The sequence below is a fragment of the Ornithorhynchus anatinus genome, chromosome 7 (assembly GCF_004115215.2).
Source record: "Ornithorhynchus anatinus isolate Pmale09 chromosome 7, mOrnAna1.pri.v4, whole genome shotgun sequence".
Classification (NCBI taxonomy): Eukaryota; Metazoa; Chordata; class Mammalia; order Monotremata; family Ornithorhynchidae; genus Ornithorhynchus; species Ornithorhynchus anatinus.
The window spans coordinates 42,104,127-42,114,731 of NC_041734.1; the positions used below are offsets into that span (position 1 = coordinate 42,104,127).

At 48.2% G+C, this 10,605-nt stretch overlaps 1 protein-coding gene across 1 annotated transcript in view; it reads left to right on the forward strand.

Annotated features, from left to right (window-relative positions):
- Positions 1-8,050, forward strand: part of ESPNL (espin like) — a 46,281-nt gene extending 38,231 nt beyond the window's left edge. The window contains exons 10-12 of the mRNA XM_039912733.1: positions 622-737; positions 1,988-2,203; positions 5,554-8,050. Coding sequence (XP_039768667.1) covers positions 622-737; positions 1,988-2,203; positions 5,554-7,098 — 1,877 coding nt within the window. The 3' untranslated portion in view covers positions 7,099-8,050. The remainder of the gene's footprint in view (positions 1-621; positions 738-1,987; positions 2,204-5,553) is intronic.
- The last annotated feature ends 2,555 nt before the right edge of the window (positions 8,051-10,605 follow it).

The window sequence follows — 10,605 nt, forward strand, 5'->3', positions numbered from 1 at the left end:
CTGTTGTGTTTATGACACCTCCTGGGGAATACGGGCTGGATGAAGACGTGGAATTTAAACCACCTTGCTTGCCTCTAGCAGAAAAGTGGCCATTTGTTGAGAAGGAAATGGGAAAAGGAGAGGAAGGTGAAACATACCACACCACCTTCCTGTGAGGTCCAGAGGCCTTTTCTCAAATCAACCCTGAGGTTAATTCTTCCAAGACCCTAAAGGGGTTTAAGTGACTCCTAGACACTCGGGACTTGAAAGAGTCAATGCAGCATCACAAGACACCAGGTGCACTTTTGGGCCCTGGGAGAATCTGGCTCAATGGGCATGGTTCTCCAGGTGGGGTTCATTTAGGACATCTTCAGGCCCTTTCTGCCCCCCACGTCCCAGGATGGAGGAATCTACTCCACCTCTGTCCCATAAACTTGAATTCTGCTTCACGATCTCAGTGAACCCCCTGCCCTCAGCCTTCACCCCCATTCTCTTCTGCCACATTATTGTATTCTCATACTCTGCTTTCCCTCCTTTCAGTAGGAGGGCTGGGCTCTAAGAGATGTTCATTCCATCCTTCCTATTTCTCTCCTTCTAAGCTATGCAATCTCTGACCTAATTCTGCTTTTTCCCTTTTTCCAGCTGTAGCATCGCTGAACGCCGTACAGTGCAACCAGTCCAGCAAGTCCCTGAGTACGGAGCTGAAGATCAGTACATCTGTACAGAAGGACCGGATCGACGCCACGTTTGCCCACTCGGTGTGTACTTTCCCTTCTGGCTGCCTTCTCCTTTTCCTCTTCCCCTTTCTTCTTCTCTTTCTCTTCACTGATGGTCCTTGCCAACCTTTCTGAGCCTATCTCTACAGAAACTCTAACGTCCATCCCTCTTCTGATCTGGGGATTTGAAATCCGAGATCTTTTTGGTCTAGATCTTGCACTGGCCGTCAGATGCTGGGGTCCTGGACTTTCGGGAGCTCACTCCTCTCTCCCACCAACCCTTTTGTGTAGATTACTCTCCATCTTGGCTCATTTTTTATGGTATTTGTTAAGCACTTACTATATGTTAAACGCTCCGAGTGCTGGGATAGAAACATGTTTATCAGGCTGGACGCAGTCCATGGCCCACATGGGGCCCCAGTCTAAACTGGAGGGCAGAAGATTTAATCCCCATTTTACAAATGAAGTAACTGAGGCGCAAAGAAGGTACGTGACTTGCTCAGTGTCACACCGCAAGCAATTGGCAGAGCCAGAATTAGAATCCAGGTCCTCTGAGGCCCATGCTCTTTTCAACTCGGCTACCTGACTTCTGAATGCTTTTTGGAATAATTGTGTCATCCTGTGAGCTTGGTGAGCCAAAGAACAATGATTCCTGGGAAGCGGACCTTGTCGAGCCTTGAATGCGTAAACATGGTCCTCATTGAGGTGATCTGTAATTATAATAATAATAATAATAATGTTGGTATTTGTTAAGCGCTTACTATGTGCCGAGCACTGTTCTAAGCGCTGGGGGAGATACAGGGTCATCAGGTTGTCCCACGTGAGGCTCACAGTTGATCCCCATTTTACAGATGAGATAACTGAGGCACAGAGAAGTGAAGTGACTCGCCCACAGTCACACAGCTGACAAGTGGCGGAGCCGGGATTCGAACCCATGAGCTCTGCCTCCCAAGCCCGGCCTCTTGCCACTGAGCCACGCTGCTTCTCTAGAAGCAGTGTGACCTAATGGAGAGAGCATGGGCCTGGGAGTCAGTAGGACGTGGATTCTAGTGTCAGCTCTACCACTTGTCTGCTTTGTGACCGTGGGGAAGTCACTTAACTTCTCTGTGCCTCAGTTGCCTCATCTGTAAAATGGGGCGCAAGACAGTGAGCTCCATGTGCTACATGGACTGTGCCCAACCTGATTACCTAGTTGTCCTTGGAGAGAATACAAAACAATACCCCAGTGTTTAGAACAGTGCCTGAAACACAGTAAATTTTAAACGGATACCATAAAAAATTTTTACAATGAGGGTAAAATCCCTGTGCAGGGGGAGAAAATGGAGGCCTTCGAAGATCTCGGGAAGAGCCTCATCTCACTGAGGCTGAAGGAGTTGAATCAGTCGGATGCCGATGCCCTGGTGCCCACCCACGACGAACGGGGCTACCCAATCCCGGAGTGGAAGAGGCAGGTGATGGTGCGGAAGCTACAGGCCCGCCTGCTGTCCGAGGAGACCCTAAGCCAGAAGGTACTTTTCTTGTTTTCACTAAGAAACACCATAATTGTCCCCCTTGGGGAATTATTTTTGTAACGTTAAATCAGAGCATGGCTGCTACACAGGGTTAACTTAACAATAAGGGAAGGAGGAGAAAAAGAAGAAAAAAGGAAAGGAAGAGGGCATTTAAGATTGCCTCTCTTATTTCTGTTGCACTCTCCCTTGTGCTGCATACAATAGGCCCTCGGTGAATTAATTACCCTTCTGCTTCCCTGTCCTCTACTTCATTTCCCGTCTACTCCTCCTCCCCTGGCCTCACAGGCTTAACTAATCAACCCCGCCCTTCCCAAATTGTCACATTCTCACTCTTTTGTTCCAGGGAAGGAGAAGGGTACACGGACATTAGTTTAGCTTGCCTCTAGTCTCATTGTGGGCAGGGAAGGCGTCTACCAATTCCCTTGGTTTGTATTCCCCCACGCGCTTAATACAGTGCTCTACACATGGTCTGTGTTCAAGAAATACAAATGATTGATTAGTGAGATCGGTCCCTGGTGGCACTCAGGTCTCATAATGTCAATTGTGGAAACTGACGACGGCTATGCTGGGAAAGAAATAATGGAGTATGTTCAGCAAAATCAACAATTTAATAGTAACGAGAAAAGATAAAAAATGAACCTGCTGCTTTTCTCGTTACTATTAAATTGTTGATTTTGCCGAACATATCATTTTTTATAAACTACCCAACTACTACTAATCAGTAGAATTTATTGAGTACCACCTGCCTGCAAAGCAGGGCACTCAGCACTTAGAGAGTAGCCGAGATCCCTGCCCTCAAGGAATTTATCATCTGGCAGAAGAGAGAGACACGGAAATAATTTACCGGGAGGAGGAAGAAGGGGACGTGGATAAGTATACAATCGATCGGTCAATCAATCACTTAGTGAGTGCTTACTATATGCAGAACACTGAACTAAGCACTTGGGAGCGTGTAAGTTTAATTTTTAAATGGTAGGGTATATAAACTAACCTGTGCAGACTTCTGTGGCTGTGAGTGGTTGAGAGGACAAGGTATATAGTTGTTGCAGAAATGATGAAATGGTAGTTGGAGGGACATGATAATAATGATGATATTTGTTAAGAGCGTACTTTGTGTCAGGCATTGTTCTAAGCACTGAGGTAGATACAAGATAATTGGGTTGGACACAGTTCCTATCCCACATAGGGCTCACGGTCTTAATCCCCATTTTACAGACGAGGGAACTGAGGCACAGAGCACTGAAGTCGCTTGCCCAAAGTCACCCAGCAGACAAGTGGCAGAGCCAAGATTAGAATACAGGTCCTTCTGACTCTCATGCCCTATCTACTAGGTGACGTGGCTTCATGACGTGAGGGGTAGAGAAATTAATGGGAAAAGACTTCCTAAAGGATCTGAGATTTTAGAAGGGCTTGGAAGGTGGATAGAGCAGTGGTCAGATGAATTGGAAGTGGGAGGGAGCTCCAGGTTAAAGAAGAGGCTTGAACAAATGCTTAGAAGTGGGAGAATCAAGAATGAAGTACAGTGGGAATAGGTTATATTGAGAAAAATGAAGAGGGCAAGCTGGATCGAGGTGGAGAGAAGAGTGGGTACGTGTGAGGGGGAGAATGGGTTGAGTGCTTTAAAGCCAAAAGGCAGGAGTTTCTGCTTGATGTGGGGAGGAAAGGGTAATTGTGAAGGTTTTTAGGAGAGAAGAGTCACGCAGAATTAGTTTTTAGGAAAATGAAGGATGAGATACAGATTGGAAAGGGAAGAGACTGGAAGCAGGAAGGTCAGCAAGGAGGCTGATGCAGTAGTCAAGTCAGGATATAGCAAGTGTCAGGATCAGCACTTGGCCATTTGGATGGAGAGGAAGGGATGGATCCTAGAAATGTGGGAGAAAAACTGGCGGGATTTAAGGGAGTTGAAAGAGAAGGAGAATTCTGGTATAATGCCGAGGTTGTGGGTGTCAGAGATGGGGACGGTAACGGAGTTGCCATCTGGGATGGAGAAAGTTAGGTAGAGGAGAGAATTTGGGAGGAAAGATGAGAAGCTCATTAATAGACACCTTAAAACTTAAAGGACATCTATATGGAAATATTCTGGAGGCAAGAAAAAATGTGAACTTACAGTCAAGGAGCTTGCACTCTATCGTGGGGCTCCTCTCGTACCCCTAAGCAATTTTTTTTTTGATAATTATCAATGCCATTTCAGATTTGATGTTCTCTGGGAGATCTTCTTTGGGGAAAGATCTTCTGGGCTGGCCCTTCATATACCCACCAGTCTGGTCAAATACGTTTAAAAACAAGGCTTGGGAACCAAGGCTTAGAGAAAAAGCATGAAAACCAATAGAAAAATGGGATTTCGGTTAAAAGTCTAGGACAGAGTGGTTATCCACAGAAGCTAAATCAATTGATATCTCCATTCCCGAGAAGTCAAAGTGATTTGACAAACAGGAAATCTTTCCCCCACCCCACTGACCCAATCTTGGCTCTCCTATAGTAGAGAACAACAGGAATTTGGCTCTTTGATTATCATCATCATCGCTGTCAGTCAGTCAATAGTATTTACTGAGCACTTACTTTATGAAGAGCACTGTGCTAAGCACTTGGGAGAGCGCAATATAACAGACACATTCCCTGCCCACAACTAGCTTGTTGTCATCACCTTCCTTATTATCCTCACCCCCACCGATACCATCCATTCTCAGTATACTAATGAGCATGGACAGTGTGCAGAAAACTCTACCAGGGAACAACAAAAAAAAAATACACTTTGCGTTTAGTACAGTATTCTGCACATAGTAAGTGCCCAATAAATACCACCGATTGAATCTCTGTTCCCGAGGAGTTGACAATGGAGTGGGGGGAGACAGAAGTCTTAAATCGCTGAATTTGCAGTGGTTTAAAGGGTCAGAATCGCTAGAGAAGCAGCGTGGCTCAGTGGAAAGAGCACGGGCTTGGGAGTCAGAGGTTATGGGGTCGAATCCTGCCCCTGTCACTTGTCAGCTGTGTGACTGTGGGCAAGTCACTTCACTTCTCTGTGCCTCAGTTCCCTCATCTGTAAAATGGGGATTAAGACTGTGAGCCTCACGTGGGACGACCTGATTACCCTGTATCTACCCCAGCGCTTAGAACAGTGCTCTGCGCGTAGTAAGCGCTTAACAAATACCAACATTATTATTATTATTATCAACAAGCACCCACGGCTTTTTGAGTTGTGAGCCGAGAAGTTATCGAAAGTCTTCACGGATTTAGTAAGGGGGCAGTCGGCATTCATTCGGGAGGGAGGCCGGAGGTTCGCTCTCTCTCCGGGTAGAAGCGTTTCTGGATTTCCACTCTCCACCGCTGCTCTCCCTGTCCCCCGGCAGGAGGGTGGAGGCTCCATGGAGGTGAGCGATTGGAGATACTCGCAGGCCCACAATGCCATCCTGGGCTCCTACGGGGAGCTGCTCACAGAGGACGACCTCATGTACCTGGAGAAGCAGATCGAGAATCTGCAGTTGAAGAAGAAGTGCCGGGACTACGAGCGAGAGTTGGGGCGGTTGGCCGAGGAGCTCCAGGCCCTGCTCCCTCCTCCCATCGTCAACGTCTCGGTCCACGGCCGGCCACGGCGGGACCCGGGGGCCGAGGGGGAAGGCCAGGCCCTGCCCATGTGGTGCAGCCGCGTCTCGGGGGCGGCGAAGAGTATGTCCCTGCCGCTGAGGAACATGAACGGTCTGGTGAGCAGGGAGGAGAAGTCAGCCGGGGGGCTTCCGGCCCGGGCGGTGCCGGACCCCCCGGGTGGCTCTGTGGAAAGAGAGATCCTGGGCTGTGGTGTCTCCGTGAGGAGCCTGAGGGACAGCTTCGAGAAACAGGCTTGTTCTGAGCCCCAGAAACCGGCACAACCCCAAGAGGCCAAGATGGGACCTGGGGGACCCCTGAGGGGAGCCCACCCCCTGGGCGGGACTGGCCCCCACAAGATTCAGGCGGGGGACAAGAGCCAGAAAAGGCAGCTCCGGGAGGAGCGGGCCTCAGGAGACCCCAAGGTAGCCACTGATGCTGGGATCGGCTGTGAAGAGGCCTCCTCTGGGACCAACGGCTCCCCGGTGGCCGAGTCGGCCAGCCTGAGGAAAGAGCGGATCGTGACGCTCTTCCTGAGTCACTGGAAGAAGTCTGCTTACACACCCGCCTTGAAGACTGCGGCCAGGAGGAGCCTGGAGTCCCGCCGGGCTCGGAGGAAGGGGCGGGAGGTGGCCCCGATCGGGCCGGGAGCAGAGCAGTCCGACGGCAAGCCGCCCCTGAGAGAAATCGGCAAGCTGGCTCACTTGCTCCAGCAGAGGAACGCCATCAAGAACCTCCTCGGCGACTGGAAGGACATCATCTCCCACGTCCCGTCCCGGCAGATCCGCCGCTTGAACAGGCAGCCGGTCACCTACTCTCCCGAGCAGTTCCTGCCTTATGTGAACGGGGCCCCCGTCCCTCATGACAGCCTCACCCTGGACCTCTTCATGCTTGGCTACTTCCACATCCTGGACCTGGACCTTCCGGCCGAGGAGCGGAAGACAAGGCACCTGCTCTGCTTCGAGGTGTTCGACCACCTGGGTTCGCACAGCTGGGAGACGGTGCGTGCCTTCCACCGGGCCGTGATCGGCGAGATCGAGGCGGGCCGGAGGGGCTGGACAGACGGTTTTGAGGATATCAAGGAGCGGTTCTTTGGTCCCGACAAGGGCCCTGCCCGTGAGATTGAGGCCGGCCAGAGGAAGCCGTCACCTGGGGCTGCAGCCCCAAGTCGCTGCCTGGAACCAAGGGGACGCCTGTCAGGGACCTTTTCTGGATCCAGGGGCTTCAGCAGCGATGACATCTGTGGGTACATCGACCGGAGCTTTGCCTTCTGGAAGGAAAAGGAAGCAGAGATGTTTGACTTCCGAGAGTGAGGTCCAGCTAGCACCGAAAGTCGCTGCCTCTTAGTTGTTGGCCTTTAGATATAAAAGCAAAGCGAATCTGGGCTTAAACTGGATAGATGGAGTCTTTTGGTCCCAACACGATTATTCCCATCTGGATTTTTCAGGACCAGACAATGTGAAAAGATGAACTTAGAAAACCTTTTTCTCTTTGTAATTGCCTTTCCTATTCTGGTTTTTCCCTTTCCTGCTGGTCGTAAGTGCATGTGCTACACATTCCATCTCTCCCTCGAAGGGAGAACCGTTTTAGCTGCTTGGAATCATGCTGGAATGAAGTCCCAAAAGGCCTAGAATCAAATCCCCCTATGTGAACTGATCCCTGTGAGTTATATGGACCTCTGAAAGCCCATTTGGCATTTAGAAATAGAAATGTAAATCAGTGAAGCCTTTAGACATTGATATTTGAGGCCTTTTCAGTACAAAAAAGATCCGATTTTGAATTTTAAAGGAGGCTTCGCGTAACAATGTATCATCCTTGAATTGTGTAAATGCCCTCATTAATATCCATTGTGTCTATGCAGAAGTTGTTTTCTACAAGTGTTTTTGATATAAACCACTGCAGTGATTAATTTAATACTTTATATTTCATTTCTCCATCTGCAGAATGACATATACTACCTGTCCCTGTCTGTTAGATGTTGGTTGAGAGTAGATGAGGTCATGGCTGAATCTTCAAAAGGCAGAACCAACTGCTATTATTTAATCCCTCCTGTATTTTTGTCCTCATCGTACAGATGGGGATACTTAAGGCCCAGAAAGATGAAATGGCTATTCCAAGAGAAAATCAGCGGCAGGGAAGGACCGAGTGATTTAAACCTTCCGACTTGTAGTCAAGTCACTTCTGAAACTGGGAAATTTACAAGGACTTCACTATTAATGGTGGTATTTGTTAAGCGCTTACTATGCGCAAAGCACTGTTCTAAGTGCTGGGGGATACAAGGTGATCAGGTTGTCCCAAGTAGGGCTGACAGTTTAAATCCCCATTTTACAGATGAGGTAACTGAGGCACAGAGAAGTGACTTGCCCAAAGTCACACAGCTGGCAAGCAGCGGGGCCGGGATTAGAAGCCACATCCTCTGACTCCCAAACCCTGGCTCTCTCCACTGAGCCGCGCCGACTATTGATCAAGAGTGGTTATTATAGAAATTTCACACTAAAATCACTCCCCCACCAAAACCTATATTACGCCACAATCACATTCTAGTTAGGGGTCCATCCCTAACTGAAAGGGAGGATGTCAGAGAAGGAAACAACATGGCCTAGCGGGAAGAGTGCAAGCCTGGGAGTCACAGGACCTGAATTCTAGTCCACGTGCTGCACCTTACCTGCCGTGTGACCTTGGGCAAGTTATTTAATAACTTCTCTGGGTATCAGTTTTAGATCTACCTCAACTCTTAGTCCAGTGGTTGGCACAGAATAAGCCCTTGACAAATAGCATTATTAGTACTGTTGTTGTCGAATACTGTCGAGTCTTTTCCAACTGATAGCGACTTTATGGATTTATATCCATAAGAGTAAAAAAAAAAATGGAAGTGGTCTTCCACGCAGTTAAAATTTAAATCTCTGTTTGTCTTTGATCAACATTTTGATCATTTTGAACATCCTCCTTTGACTCTTTCCCATGCCGCTGCTGCCCAGCACGGGTGAATCAACTTTTCCTGATGCTTCAGCTTAGACCTTTCCATTATAGGTAATCCCGGTGAAAGAATCTCTGTCACTGGCATAGCGCTAAACTTCACTGACCTATGCAAACCCTTCGGCCACCACAGGGCACTGATTCATAGTATTATCATCATGGATAACCACCCCACTATTCCCCAAACATCCCGTGGTCAAGATCAGCGACAGGACGCTGGGCAGGACGGGCACTGTTCTGACCCGGGAAGATGTTCCTCCTGTTTTTCAAGCCTCTCACTCGTAAGCAGTAGACCGATATTTCTAAGGATGGATATGTCTTTTACATTTATTATTTGAGAACCCAAAATCTTGATTCTGTTGTGCGCTTTGGCCGCTAGTGTGATTCAAGGCCGCACTTTCTCATTAAGTGCAATACCACAGTCCTGGCAGCTAACTTCAGAGGCGGGCTGAACGGGGACATTCTCAGGAATGAGGGAAGGGGAGGTCGCCTTGTGACTCGGTCCAAAAGCTCTTTGGCCCAAGCTCTGTGACCTGTCACTCCCTGAATACCTTTTCTTCAGTCTTCATTCAGATTGATTTAGCCTGCTTATCCCCAAGGAATCCCTGCCTTCTAATGCTGTAAGCAGATATAAATATATACATATATTTACGCGTATATGTGTATGCATGTATTTATACCTCTATTGACATAAGTATATAGAGAGAGATGTGTGTGTGTGTGTATTAGAAAACAGGCCTGGAAGTCAAGGATCCGGGTTCAAATCCCTTCACCTGATGGAATTAGTATTGTTCCCCCAGCTTCAAGCCTCTTTCCTCCTCAAACTCACCTATCTGCATCCACTCAGATTATCTTCTATAAACACCATTCACTCCCCTCCTCATAAAATACCCATTTCTCTTTGCATTAAACAACTCTTCGTCACCACGCTTCCCCCTCTAGAATGTGAGCCCTTGTGGACAGGGAGCTTTTCCACTGACACTATTGTCTTGTACTCTCCCAAGCACTTAATACAGTGCTCCGCGCAGAGTGAGTGCTCGGTAAATACCACTGATTGATTGTATTTAAGTAGCCTCCCTAGTGTCACCTTCTTATAAGCTTTTCTTTCTCCCAGTACATCCCAGCTGCACTCCTCACACCTTCCAAAATATCATTCAATCTGTACCCTCATTCGATATGTAGTGTTGGACTCACTCCTTGGATTTTAACCCTGCCTGAAACTCCTTCCCTACTTAAATCCTTCAAGCCACAACCCCGCCACTTTCAAAACCCCCTAAAAAGCCATTTCTCTAAGAGACATTCCCCTTCCTGGCCAACTCATCCCACCAGCCACCTTATCAATCGATCGGTGGTGTCGATCAAGCGTTCACGGTGTGTAGAGCCCTGTGCTCAGCATTTGGGAGCGTGCAGTATAATAGAATAGGTAGATACAGTCCTGCCCACAGGGAACTTACAGTCTATGGGGAGGCGATCATTAAATTATAGATAGGAGAAACAGCAGAGTCATGATGTTTATATGTTTATTCATTCATTTAATTGGTTTTTTTATCATTTACATTCATTCATGATTTTAAGTTTTCACATATAGTCTGTTTCCCCTTTAAGTGTGCTTATCTCCCCCTACCAACTGTGGCTCCTTGGGGTCGGGAACTCTGTTATCGACATGCCTCCGAGTGTCTAGTACAGCGTTCTGCCCGGTAAGCGCTCAGTCTACGTTCCTGTTGTTGCTGCTGCTGCTGCTTGTAGAGCAGTAATGCCACCGAATGGTCAACCCCAATTATTGCAAGTGATCACATTTCTAGCCAGGGCAGCCCGGACCGCACGAAAGATCGGAGGAATCGCTT